We start from the raw sequence: 14,045 nt of genomic DNA, 5'->3' as shown, positions 1-14,045 counted from the left end.
CCCACACGCTTACTGCAGCCAATGCAATAATTGCCTGGCATCCAGCCAACATCCTTTATCCACTCCTCTGTGATTCCCAAGGATCCACCCTTGGTTGGCCTACTGACGATGAGCTTTTCCCAGAACCCATCACGGCTCTCTGCACACAGTGGGCTCTCAGAAATATTTGATGAATGACGATTGATGGAATGAATGAATGCGTGACTCAGAGCAGATGTGTGGGGACTGTAAAGAGCAGTGACGTCTCGGTACCTGCGGTGAGACAGCACAGCTGGTGCCGAATGGCAGCCAGGCCCGGGGACAGCGTCCCAGCCACATCTTCCCTCCCTTCCCTGCAGCCCTGGGCCACGGGGAGCCCAGCACACCCTCTCTCTGCCCTTTCGAGGAAGCTCCAGTTCTTGTGACCTTGGGTCAGGTCACAGCTGAGACCCTCTCCTCCCCCATCTCTGCCCTGCACACCTGTGGGGGACAGGGCGAGAGTGGGCAAGAAGTCCTCACATTCCCTCGTGCACCTGGCAGCCCCACCAGGAACTTGAGCCCCACCCTCCCCGGCCACCTGGAGGAGAAAAAGAGCCGGTGGACACAGTGGTCCAGCATGGATGCACCAGCTGGCTCGCACCTCATCCAGGAAGCCCTCCCAGACTGATCCTCTTGCTTCCTCCCAGCCTTTGCTTTCCAGGGCCTTGGTAGCTGAGACGTTTCTGCGGACTCTGCAGGGCCCTGGCTCAGCCTCTCTGGGCCCAGGAGGCTCCCTAAGCTTCAGGGTTGGGGGTTTTTCCTATGGGCTCCAAGGTCAGGAGTGTGGGCCCGGAAGAGATTTGCTGTCCACCTGTGTTGGGGAAAATGAGGCCCAGCAAACCCAAGGCTGGGCGTGGAGCCCGGGACCGTGGGCCCCAGTCTGCCTTCTGGCCCAGCGTCTCAGGGAGCACTTCCGGGAGGCTGAGAATGCTGAGGAAGTCTAACTCCAGCCCGCGTTCCTGGGAGCTCACAGCACTGGACGCCTCTGCCCTGAGCCTCCATGCCAACAGGACGGGGGCGAGCCCGCCCATCGTGTGAAGTAGGGGGCCGAGACGAGCCCAGGGAGGACACAGGGCCTGAGCCTGAAGCCCAGTGTCCCCAGCTGGCGGGCAGGGCTCTCCCAGGCTGGGAGGGCATAGGCGCTCTGGGTTGCGGCCCCACAGGGAGCGGGGACTGTGGCTGGAGGGCCTCAGACCCGGGAGGTGAGGTCCGATCTAGGGCTGGGCTGTGGCCCCCTGACGCCCCCCAAGCATCCTGACCCCCAGGCTAGAACACGGGACCTCCGTTCCTCGGCAGGGGCGCCCGGGCGTGCACAGCAAGGCACTGGGTTCCTGCTCCTCTTCTGAGCACCCCGCCCAGGACCCCTGAGTGCTGACGCCCCCCTTCTCCATTACAAGCCAGAACTCCGTGATGGCGGGCGGAGGTGAGCTGGGTGGTTTCCCAGGGAAGGACTGTCCCCCACCCTCTGGTGTCAGCCGCCACAGAGGCCAGTGCTGACACACACACGGCACTCGGCCTCCCTCCCCCGCCCCCGGGAGCCTTGCTCTCCGATGCTCTCCTACCCACCCTCGGGTCCAGGCCGAATCCCACGCCTGCACCTTGGCTGTGTCTGCCCTTCTCCCCGATGCCTTCTCTTACATGAGTTCAAGTCCACTTCACCCTTCAAGGCCCAGCCTTGGGGCCGCCTTCTCTGACTACATCCCACGCTGATCTTGAACTTTCCTCTCTACCGGTTATAGTCAGGGTGCCACGTAGTCAAATTCTGCCCAGTTGTATCCCAGGGAGAGATCCTCCCCTCTAGCTAAATTGTAAGCCCCCCGTTATAGACTGCATGTTGGTATCCCCCCCGAATTCATAAACTGAAACTCTAATCCCCAGTGTGGTGGTATTTGGAGATAGGGCATTTGGGAGGTAATTAGGTCACAAGGGCAGAGAACTGGCAATGGGATTAGTGCCCTTGTAAGAAGAGGCACCAGGGCGCTTGCTTCCTCTGAGCCAGGTGAGGACACAGCGAGAAGACGGCTGTCTACAAGACAAGAAGAGAGCTCTCACCAGGAACTGAAATGGCTGGCACCTTGACCTTGGACCTCTCAGCCTCCAGAACCGTGAGGAATACATTTCTGTTGTTTAAGCCGCCCGGTCTACGGTCCTTCTGTTAAAGCAGCTGGGCTGACTACGACGTCTCCCTGCATGCAGCCGCTAAGAAGGGCTCACTGATGCTTGTGGCGCCGCGGGGCAGGGGGTCTTTCCCACCACGAAGCACCTGCTATTCCCAGGGACCCTCTTAGACCTGTCACTCGCACTGTTTCGTCAAACCCTCCGACGCGGGGACTATCATTATCTTCATTTTACAGAGAAGTATGCTTGCCCAAGGTCACCCAGCAGGCTGCCGGTGGGATCAGGATTTGAACACAGATCTGCGGGTCTCTCACATCTTCCCACAAGTTCCTGCTGTTTCTCGGGACTTGCTGAATAATTGCACGTGATCCCAAAAAGGAGGCCTGGGTCCTGGAGGCGGGGTGGGGATTGGGAAGGACCACCTGTCCAGCCAGGAGCCTCCTGGAGCCCGGATGCCCACCGCACCTGGGGTCTGCCTGGGTCCAGGACTGCGGTCACACTCGGACTGGCCCGCAGAATCGTGGCGGTGGGGGACGGGGTGGAGGATTCCTCCTATGGACCCAGCTGCTTGTCCGCAGCACCATGGGCCCTTCACGGCTCAGCCTCGGGACCTCTGTCCTGAGATCCTTGTCACTGGCAGGGGACCTGGCAGCCCTAACACATCCAGGACCCCTTGGGGACTTCCTTATTCCCGAGCCTTGGGGGTCTCGGGTTCCCTTCAGGACTCGCTATGTGGCCTTAAGAGAATGCCCACATTCTCCACACTTCGGCTGGTCAGGAAGAAGTCAGGTCGGGGTGGAGGTGGGCTTCCAGCAGAGGGAGGCAGGAGGAAGCACCTGACCCAGAGGACTCGGTCTGAAACTGGACTCATGCAAAGTCAGACCTCCTGCTCACGGCTAATACACAGACCAGGGTAAGAAGTCTGGATGTTTCCCACACGGGCTTGGCTTGTATGTTGCCATGGCAACCGTCCCCACACACCTGCTGGGCCGTCCATTGCATACTGGGCCTCAGAGGAGCTCTGCAAGGCCCAGATACACCATCCTGAGACCAGGATCAGCCATCGGTTGTCATGGCAACCGCAGGCCTGAGAGGTGGGGGTGTGGGGGGCGGGCAGGAACCCTAGCCAGGGCAGCGGGAGGGCAGCGTGTGCTGGCTGTGCCCTGTGTCATGTGGGATGGAGACCCGTGAACTGCCTGTATGGGTATGTGTCCTCTGATGCAGGCGAACCTACAGTCCACTCTGACCCGTCCGTGCAGGATTGGCTGTTCTAAGGTCAGAGGAACCTCAAAGACAATCTTACTCAGTTTTCTGCTTTCGGGCAGAACTGGTCCGTTTGTAATCAATCCTATTACCTTGCTGTGGGCCAAGAAACCCAAAAGCCAGATGAGGCAAAACACAAGGCCCAAACCCAGGTTGTCTGGCCAGCCCCGTGATGACATCACTGCTGCAGAGCAGAATTTCTTAGTCTGGGTTCACAGAGCAGATACAGAAGGCCCAGAAAACCAAACACCACATGCAAGCTTTGCGTCGTGAATACGTCCACTTGTCTGGGAGGCGGATTGAGTGTCCACCAGCTTCTGAAAGAGGTCCTTGATGCCGAAAAACTAAGGACAGCTCCTAGAGGAAGGAGAAGCCTCTGCCCAGCTGGGCCGCGGAGCGCTGGGCGGCTGAGTTAACGAACCCGGCCTCCCCCTGCCTGCAGACACACTCCCATCCGGTGGCTGCTCAGATGGTACCTCTGTGCTTTATTAGGGTTTTGTCAGGTTTTTAAACAAGGCATTAAACGTAACAGAAGGACGCCATGGCTCCTGTCTCAATGAACGTTAACGGACTATTCACTGGTGACCACTTGGCACTTACAAACTGCCCGGCAGATGCCCAGGATATCCACTGGTGTGGGGCCGAGGACTCCTCCTCCCTATAGCCTGACCTCATCCCCAGACGCTTCCGGCCTCTGCTCCCCACTGCACACGCCCGCAAGCTCTGCCGAGGCCCAGCCTCCCGGGCGGAAAGGATGCAGCAGCTCACGGGGTCCAGCTCCTGCCCGGGACTGCGAACCTGGGCTGCCGGGCTCCACTGCCCCTGGGCCTGAGCCTCCCTCCTGCTGGAGTCCCTTCCCTCTCTGACCTCAGCCATTCTCCCCCCAGAACCTGCTGGCTTCCCTCCCGCCCTTTGAGAGAAGGCACAGCTAGGTGCTTCTCTGCCCTCCCCACCCCCAGGGCTTGGGCGACCCCACGCCCTCCCACCCTCCCTCTGCCCGGACCCTTTAACTATCTTCAGCTCCCTCTGAAGCTCCCGACCCCATAACCCAGGAGACATACACAGGAAGGCAGGGTTTTGATTCGGGCTGCCTCTTAAAGGACTCATGTGGATGAATATCATGACCAGGGGTGATTCTCAGCTCTTAATCCTCCTGGTCACTGTGTCCGTGTCCCCTCACTCTCCACTGCGTCTCCCAGAGCTCCTTCTGGGCGGGCTGCTGGGCATCTGCTTGTGGGGGTGGGGGTCTCCCAGCGGGGACCCTAATCCTCTCATCACAGGGGTGGGGGAGCTGTGGGCAGGGATGCTCTGCGCCCATTTCTGCCCATTCAGTGGTGCCCAGGGCGGGACTGAAGCCTTGCACGTCACTGGCTTGGAGGGTGCTCTCCACCTGCCTGGGCCTCCCCAGAAGTCAGGAAAGGAGGGGCCCCCTTTGCCCGGGGGGAGGGGGCAAAGCCTTGTGAAGCCGAGTCTTTAAGGGCAGCCCTGGAGGTGAGGCCTCTCCACCGGTCACAGAGGGACAGTGGTGGGAGTCTAGAAGTCTCAGCTCCTCCCATGGCTGAGATTTCTAGCTGCCCCGCGACCCCGGCTCCCTGCATAACTGCCCCGAAGTTGTATGGGGTGGTCTGATCTGCAGAGATTCCCGGTGACCAGGCCCACCTCCTTCCAGTAAGTATCCTTATCCTCGGGACCCGCCCACGGCCCACAGGCGCACAGAGGAATGAACGGGGTAGGATCTCCTAGGAAGAATGGAAGCAGTTCCTCTGAGACCGGAGAGTTGAATCTCAAAGCCCTGCAGGGAGGAGCTGAGTCCAGGACAGACAGGCATGGATCACAGGGGTGAAGCTCCAGGAAAACCACAGGGGATGTTTATCACCTTCCCTCCCACCATCCTTCCCAGCATCAAAGATCCGGGCTTTCCCAGCACTGAAGGTGGCCGCTGCTCACATTCTCAGGGGGAGTCTCACTGGGATGCACGCACACTCCAGAGCTGGGGCTTCTCCACCACGGGGCCTCTGTGCAGCTCATGTACAGTTGCACAGGCTGAACACTGCACAGCTCGACAGCCACAGACGCTCCACTGGGCAAAGTCTGTGCCTGCTTTGTCCCTGGATGTACCCAAGTGTCTAGAGGAGTGCCTGGCATGTACTCGGTGCTGGATAAAAATTTGGTGAATGGGTATAATTCTCTGGAGTTGGGCAACACAGGGGCCCTGTGTTCTTGGGCGGAACAGGAAGCAGGGAAGCTAGGCCCTGCCAACCCTGTGTATTGCTTTTTGAGCACTCGTGGGTGGTAGTCCCGGGGGACCTGGGCTGCCCAGCCTCTGCTATTTTTGACCCTCCACTAAAATGGGCCGAATCCACTGCCTGGAGGTGAGCCCCATTCCCAGCCAAATGCTGACGTGAGAAGTCCCCCAGGCTCCCCCCTCCCCCTCCCCTCCTCCAAAGAAACAGAATCCAGATGCCTCCAGTTTTTAGGTACCACACCCCGCTCAGCAGGCTACCCTGGATGACCTCACTGCCTGGCCTCTCTCCCTCTGCGGCCATCCCCGAGCCAGGCCCGCCTCACTGGTCATCTCACAGCCTCTCCGGCCTCCCTCTGTGCCCAGGAGCTGGGACGTGTCCCCTGCCCCCAGGGAGGTCACGGCAGGGATGGCCCAGAGCGTGACCTCTGAAGGTTGGGCTCCAATCCTGGCTGGACCACCTTGGGATGTCACCTACCCTCCCGTCACCTGTAAGGTGGGCACATTAGGAACGGCCCTCTCCCCACCCCAGGGCAGCAGCAGGTCATGCCCAGCATGCGCTGAGCGGCTCCCGTGTGCCGGGCAAAGCTTCTCAGCACTTTGCTTGTACGGGTGTATGTTATCCCCACAAAACCCTCAGAAGAAGGTGTGGGTGTCGTGACACAGGCACAGAGAGACTAGGAACCAGCCCAAGCCTGCACAGCCAGCAAGCAGCAAGGCCGCGATGCCAAGCAAAGGTGTGGGTCCCCACCTCGCCCAGTTGCTGGAAGGACTAGAGGCGCGTAGGGCAGCGCCTGGTTCAGAGGAAGCCCAGTAGAGTCGGCACTGCCATTCAGTGTTATTATTACCTCCTGTCCCAGGTCCTGGAAGCCTGCTCCATCCCAGACGCCTGCTCTGTTTATCCCCGAGCTCTACGCCCCTCCGGCCCTAGAGTGGCCCTGACCCGCTTGAGCCCTGAGAACACAGCTCATACCGCCTGCCCAGAGCTTGGGCTGTGTTTTCTAGTCAATTGTCTGTGCGTCCTCTCCCCACGGATGGCTGGGACACAGGCCCGGCTCAGCCCGAAACTCCCCAGAGGGTGGAAACGTGAAGCGGGGTCCGGGGGGTGGGGGGGGGGGGCGGTGTGAACGCAGCATGAAGGACACAGGCTTGGGAGGCAGAGACAGTGGCATCCTGGGCTTGGCTCAGGTCGGGGGAGGTGGTGGCGGGGACCGGCCCGTCCCCTTCCCGCCACCTGGCAGAAGTGAGGGAGACCCAGCTGAGCTTGAATGATGCAACGGGCAGCAGACGGGAAGGCAGGGGTGACCCCGGAAGAGGGTGACCTGGACTCCAATCCTAGTGCTGTGCATCCTCAGACAAGTTGTTTGGATAACCTCTCTGAGCCAAGCTCACTCATCTACAGCAGAGCAATGGTTCCACCTCAGAGCGTGTGTAACGTGCTTACGAAGGACTTTGAGCCTGGTGCTGTGCCTTGCACACAGTAAGTGCTCAATAAATAGACTTGGCATCAGCATTTGGGCCTCCCTGCATCTGGGGAGTCAGAGGCAGTGGCCCCAATTTCAGCTCAGCTGCTCACGAACCCCGCACGCTGTCCTGAGCAGGCCATCCTCCCTCCCCGGGCCTCTCTCTCCCCAGCGAAAATGAGGCCGGGTTTGGGTGAAGCTACAGTCCGTTACAGCTTTGACCCCCAGGGCCTTTGAGCCCAAGTCCTCTGCAGTCCCGGGAGAGGCTGGTGGGCATGCGGCCACCTGGGGGCCCAGAGCAAACCCTCCCCAAGGGGGGTTCCAGCCTCGCTCCTGCCCTGGGAAGACACACCAGATCTGGAGTTTTCTCTCCCAAACCCACACGGCGTGGAAAACTTGATTGTGGCTTAAAGATGGAGTCGACTCAATAACAGAGAGGGATAAGGAGAAATGCAAACAAGCCCAGCGCGAGGCCAGCTCCCGGGCCCCTCAGCCTCGTGTGAGAAGCCTGGCGGGGGCCGGGTGAGGGGGGCTCGTTCCCCGGTGACACGTGGTGTGAGGATGAGAAAAGGTCCCTTCATTCCCTGCCCACTCAGCGCTCACACACGCCACGAAGTGGAAGTGATTAAGACGACGGTGTCGACCTCGGGGCGACCCTTCCGGTCCCTCGCACACGGCCTCACACGTGGGCGCCGGGGACGTCGGCCCTGGCTTCCCCTGACTCTCCAAATTAAGATCCAACGGCGGCCCAGGCACTGTTTGTGCTGACGGCCACCAAGGGGCGTGTCAGCAGGGGACCAGTGCCAGGCTCTCCCTGGCACAGCTGGGTGGGCACGGGGAGGGTCAGGGCACCAGCACAGTTGCCCCTACACTGCCCGGGGCAGAGGAGGACAGGGCAGCTGCCGGCGGACGGTGGACGGACACTGGGACAAACGAAGGCCACGCCCAGCACCCTGCTTGGTGGCAAGTCATCATGGGAAATTCTCTTCCGGCTACACAAAGCCGGCTCCCTGGTGGTTTCTTGATTGAATGAGAGAAGTAACAAGTGAGTGAGGCCCTCCTTCCCCCCACCCCTTCCTCTCGTCTCCTCCGTCTCCTCGGGCTCAGAGAACAGGCCCCCCCTCCCCCACAAAGCACAGGCAGACCCCAAATCTCTCCCCATTCCACCTGTCAAAGAGCTCGGGGTATCCTTGGCCAAGACGGACACCGTGACCACAGCTACAGCCGGAGCACAAGTGGCGTGGGGGCCTTGCCCTCATCCCGGGAGACCTGGGGGAGGCAGGGGGCTCTCTTCTCGCCGTGAAGCCCACCTCCCAAGGCTACCCTGCACCCCCACAACAGAGAACCCCTCCCCTGCCATCCACCAGACACTTCCCATCTAGCTGGTGAGGGGGGTCCTGCCAGCCGACCAGCCCGGGGCTCCCGGGGCCAGCGTGCGCGGATGCTAGTGTGAAATTCCTCTCCGCGCTCATGGCATGGCGACGGTGAGCGGGCGCCTGGGTAGCCGGAGGCCATCAGGCCCTAATGACGTGGCACACACATAAGGAAGCCGTTACACTCGCAACACTGCAGATGCAAAAATAGAGCTTGCATAGTTTCCTGGTTACCGCATCCTAACACTCATGGGCTTTTGGTGCCAGCGAACTGAGGTCTCCTTCTGTCCCTGCAGTGCCCTGCTTCCCCTGTGCCTGCACCGCTGTGGAAGCGCGCGGCTTGCTTTCTAGACGCCCGTCTCTGCCCCACGACCACCCTCCGCAGGGCTTGCCATGGAAGGGGGCCTGCTGCTGCTCCCACCACTGCTGGGGACCAGGCCGGCAGAGGGCTCAACAGGGACCCCGGCCACCTGCCCTGCAGGGAAGGCAGGAGTGGCCACCACCGGTGTCTGGTGACTTCAGGGTCAGGCTGTGCTCTAAGCCCCAGCTTTGCCCACTGTTAGCAGGGCCCTGAGATGAAGCTCTAAGACAAATCCTGTGGACCACCTCAGCTTTGCCAAAAGCAAGTTCATTCCTGTCTTGGGGCAAGCCCCCCTGCTGGGAACGAAAGGATGGAGCTGGTTCCCGGAGCCTCACGTACCTCTGGGGTGACCACAGCCATGCTCTGGGGATTTTTTTTAATGTCGCAAGAAAATCAACACACACACTCAAGCCCTGCTAAGAGTTTAGAATTGGACCCCTTTAGAACCCAACCCCCGGCCCATGAGGCACTCACTCACCCCTCACCGTCCCTCCATCCAGAGACCCCCCACTGGGCACCTGCCGAGGCCAGAGGAGGGACGGGCCCTGGGAATGGCCGTGTCCCTGCCCTCGGGGGAGACCACCGTGTCGAGTTCTGGGGGTCCTCTTGGCAAGGCTCACATTCTGCTTCCCAAGGTGCGTTAGCGGCATGACACGCATTGGGGGCAGGTGTGACTACAGGAGGCCACAGGGAAGTGACCTGCAAGGGAGTGGCGGTTAAAAGTGGTCCTGGGGGAGGGGCGGATGTCGGGCCGTTGGGCAGGGGGCCCTGGACTGCCTGCCAGGTGCCCAGCACCTCCTCTGTCCTGGGCGGAGCTCGGACCTGGCTCTCGGTTGTCAATCTCCCAGCTTGTTACTTTCCGTCGCGGCCTCAGCGACACCCACCCCGGGCGTTGGATAAGCAGGGTGCCCGCTGGCTCCGTTGCTGCCCTGACCTTGCAGTGCTCCTGGGTCTGGCGGACCGACCCTGCGTTGAGTCGGGCACAGCACGAGCGCAAAGCGCAACTGACATGCTGGTGCCCGGCTGTCAAGCGGGGCCACTTCTCCCCTGTGGGCAGTGAGGAGAGTTCTGGCCCAGGGCGCCCCCCACCAGGAGGAGGGCTCGTCCCCGGAGCACTTACCCACGCACGAGAGGCTCTCCTCAGTCCTGCTGGGGGGGCCGGAGTAGCCGTCAGCAGCCCAGCTGCCCTGGCGGAGGGGGCCAGGCTCCGGGTCGGTCTGGGCCCTGCGGGAAAGAGAACGGTGGTCACTCACAGCGGAGGCCGCCCTGGCCTCGAGCCTCTCCCCTTGGAGGTCGGTTCTTCCCCTGTGGTGCTCTGCCCCCTGCCCTGGGCCGGCCCCCCCAATGGGCACATGTGTGCCCCTTCCCCTGGCAGGCAGCAGGCCTTCTAGGCAAAGTTAGGCCAGGGGCAGGGATGGGGGCACCCGAGGGCAGGGGGCCACCTGCTGCCAGTCACCCTTCAGGGTCCCCGAGTCCCATGAACGTGAATCACCCCCGCAGGGCGGAGGGACCCCAGGTAACTCGGGCTCGCGGCCTGTGTCCTGCCCACAGGCTGCCCTGTGCACCCACGCGAGGGGCTCCGTCTGCAGCTGAGGTCACTGGCCCCTCGAGAGAGCCCAGGAGGCCCGGCCCCCAGCGTCCAGGCAGCGAGGAGGTCGGAGGAGGAGGAGGGGCAGGCTAGGCCGGGGTCACCTCGACTCCCGGGGGGCCGAGTCCTCGCTGGGCCTGCTGTGGCAGCAGGAAGGAAGGGCGAGGTCTCCGGGCCCCATCTCCCAAGTGCACACAGGCCTCCGAGCACAAGCCCAACTGTGCAATCGCTCCCAGGAACAAAGGCTCTAGGAGCTTTTATTATAGGCAATTACCCAGGCTCTCCAAGCCGGCCGCCTGCCCCGCCCGCGTCTGCAGCTAAATGGACCCTTTGGCAGCTTGGTGCGGGGGGGACGCTGTGTGGCAGGAGGAGGAATCGATGCCTGGCCTGGGCCAGGCGGTGGGGGGCGGGGGGGGGGTTGGCGGTGGGGGTGAACCTGCCTCCCTCTCTCTCTAGTCTTTTTTTTTTTTTTTTTTTTTTATTTATTTATTTTTGGCTGTGTTGGGTCTTCATTTCTGTGCGAGGGTTTCTCAAGTTGTGGCAAGCGGGGGCCACTCTTCATCGCGGTGCGCGGGCCTCTCACTATCACGGCCTCTCTTATTGCGGAGCACAGGCTCCAGACGCGCAGGCTCAGTAGTTGTGGCTCACGGGCCTAGTTGCTCCGCGGCATGTGGGATCTTCCCAGACCAGGGCTCGAACCCGTGTCCCCTGCATTGGCAGGCAGATTCTCAACCACTGCGCCACCAGGGAAGCCCCTCTCTCTAGTCTTGACCGTTTCCAGCACCGAGACGGCCGGGACTCTGGCTGTGTAATGCAGAGCAGGCCTCTCCCCTCTGGGCCTCACTGGGTCACGGGGCGGAAGAGATGCCCTCGAGGCCCGGATGTCAGTTCAGGGCTGTGGGAGGTGTTTGCCGGCTCCACGCAGGCAGCTGGGAGCCCTCGATGGTCTGCAGGCCCCTGCGCCGGGGATGGGGACGAGCAGGGTGGGGGAACTCAGAGGAAGCAGGAGACCCCATTGCCCTGAAAAGGATGGGGTCACTCACCATGGGCTACTGTCAGTTAAATGTCGAGGGGCCAAAGAAAAACTGGAATTGCTAGGTTTCTTCAAAGAAATGAGCATAAACCTGGGTTTTTAAAATAAGGGATGCTGGGACTTCCCTGGTGGCGTAGTGGTTAAGAATCCGCCTGCCAATGCAGGGGACACAGGTTCGAGCCCTGGTCGGGGAACTAAGATCCCACACGCCTCGGAGCAACTAAGCCCGTGCGCCACAACTACTGAGCCTGCGCTCTAGAGCCCGTGAGCCACAACTACTGAGCCCACGTGCCACAACTACAGAAGCCTGTGCACCTAGAGCCTGTGCTCCGCAACAAAGAGAAGCCACTGCAATGAGAAGCCCGTGCACAGCAAAGAAGAGTAGCCCGCATGCAGCAACGAAGACCTAACGCAGCCAAAAATTAAATAAATAAATAAATAAATAAATAAATAATGCAGTGTATGGGGGGAGAAAGGGGATTCTAGGCCATGCAGAAACATTTCACTGAATAACGTCACACACATAAAGAGCTATAAGCACCGTCTGACCCTGAGTGGGCAGGCAGGAACCACGGCTACAAACAGGAAGACCTTGCTGTAGTGCTGACTACTGCCGTAATTGTGAGCAAGGGCGAGTGAGGGGCACACGGGCCGCAGCCCCCATCCCGGGTCAGTGAGGAAGCAGCCTCAGCTGCTCCGACCTCAGGAGCTGCACACTTCTACCTCCTCTTCCTGTATCTCCCCTGCAGGGCCAGGCCCCCGTGTCCCCTCCCTTCCCAGCCGGAATGGACAGCACCATCTATGCCGGACGTTGTTTGGAGGTTGAACCAGAGAGAAGAAAACCAACGAGCCGACACTCCTGACAGCGTTAACGGCACCCTCCTAACTGGGGTCTGAGTGAAGGCCACCCGCGACGGAAGGGGAAAACCCTTGGGGAAAGGAACCCCTGCTGGGGCTCTTCTCCCAGAGGGCAGAGGGCAGTGAGGGCGGAGATCTGAGGGAAGCAGACGGCCCCGAGCGGACCGAAGGGCGTTTTGCGCCTTCTCTGTCCCGGGAGCAGGGGTGCCCCAAGGGAGGCTGTACCTTGTCGTGGGGAAGGGCCGCACCCAGAGGCGCTGGCTGAGGAGACAGGGAGGACACCTGCTGGATTCGTTCCCCGGAGAAGCAGGTCAGGCAGGAGCGGCCTGGGGACGGGGAGTGGAGCCCGACAACCCCGGCTTCTGCAACGGGCTGGAGCTTTGCAGAGGCCAAGGTGCAGGGCGCAGGGGTAAGTTTCCATGAAGAGAGGGTGTCTGTGACCCTAGGGGGCCTATGGTACGTCCTTGCCGGGGTGGCCCAGCCCGGCACTCAGCAGAGGTGCCCACGGCTCTCACCTATTGCCTCTGGGGTGTCCTTGGTCCCAGTCTTCCCCTGCCCAAACCACAACCCTCCTGCAACCCTAACCCGGGGCCTAAAAGGGGCAGGTCTAGGAGGCGGGGCGGTGAAGACCCCTGCTGAGGTGGTGCAACGCTTTTCTGTTTAAAACACGAGGAGGCAACAGATGTTTGCTGAGCGGAGGAAACCCGTCCGTTCAGGTCACATTGAGACATTCAGAGGAAAAAGTCCTGAACTTTTTGGAGGATGTCAGATTCTACATCTGCCAGGGGGCTCGTAGGGTAGATAATGTAAAATCTTGAACAGTTGAATGCCTAGACATCTTCCCCCCAAAGATGGATTCAACAGGAAGGAACTCAGGGAGAAGCAAGTCCCAGAGTCCGCAGGGAAGCAGGTCAGGGCTGGGAAAGGACCAGTCCCAGGAAGGTGTCTGATCAGGTTAAGAATGGAAGTCCAGGAGGTCACGGGGAAGAAGCATCAGGTGTGCCGAGCAGAAGGGGTGCTCCGAGAGGCAGGGGTCCCCGGGGGAGGCCTGCTCCGGTCGTGGGGTAGCTGGGATTCCTGCAGTGCCAGGAAGCTCACTGCCAGTGGGTAATTTGTGAGCCTCTCTAGTTGCTGGAAAGTTCTTCCTCCTGAGCGTCAAGAGTCTCTCTACCTTCTAAGCACCATGATTCAGGGCGTTGAAGCCGCACCAAGTGAATCTAAGTCAGCTTACAACACGACAACCCTTCACGTCTTTCAAAACAGCTCTCAGACCCTCTCTCAGCCTTCTTCTTCCAAAGCAAGCTGCTTCGGCTCCTTTAATCATTCCTGTAACACCTTTTCGGATCCCTCACCGACCCGTCCGTCTTCCTCTCCATGTATTTTCGTGCACCAATGTCCTTTTAAACTGTGGAGTTCGTAACTGAATGCAGTGCTCTGGAGGAGATGGGACATGCTCTGGAGGAGGTGGGACATGCAGACGAGGTGTTGGGGCCCAGCTGTCTGTTACGTGGTGAAAGGGAGCCCAAGACCTTTCAGGGATCAAGTCACACCCTTGGCTTCGAGGGAAAGGTGCAGCTCCCCTCACCAACCCCAGCCACTCCAGCCTGGGAGACCCAGTGTCCAGGGAGCGTCTCCACCCAAACCGTGGGAGAGCTTGTCCTCGAATCAGCACAGAGAGAAAACCCAGGACGTTCGGTTAGTCAGGAAGGCACTTCCTTTGCATTTGAA

General features: G+C 60.5%; 1 protein-coding gene across 8 annotated transcripts in view; it reads right to left on the bottom strand.

Moving 5' to 3' along the window:
- NAV1 (neuron navigator 1) overlaps positions 1 to 14,045 on the bottom strand; it is a 210,739-nt gene that overhangs the window by 134,630 nt on the left and 62,064 nt on the right. For all 8 annotated transcript variants that reach the window (XM_057548851.1, XM_057548882.1, XM_057548885.1 and 5 more), the window contains one exon: positions 9,959 to 10,062. In XM_057548851.1, coding sequence (XP_057404834.1) covers positions 9,959 to 10,062 — 104 coding nt within the window. The remainder of the gene's footprint in view (positions 1 to 9,958; positions 10,063 to 14,045) is intronic.

Source organism: Balaenoptera acutorostrata, chromosome 1 (assembly GCF_949987535.1).
Source record: "Balaenoptera acutorostrata chromosome 1, mBalAcu1.1, whole genome shotgun sequence".
NCBI classification, from domain to species: domain Eukaryota; kingdom Metazoa; phylum Chordata; class Mammalia; order Artiodactyla; family Balaenopteridae; genus Balaenoptera; species Balaenoptera acutorostrata.
Note: the sequence above shows the minus strand (reverse complement) of the source record. Positions and strands in the feature narration are given on the sequence as shown.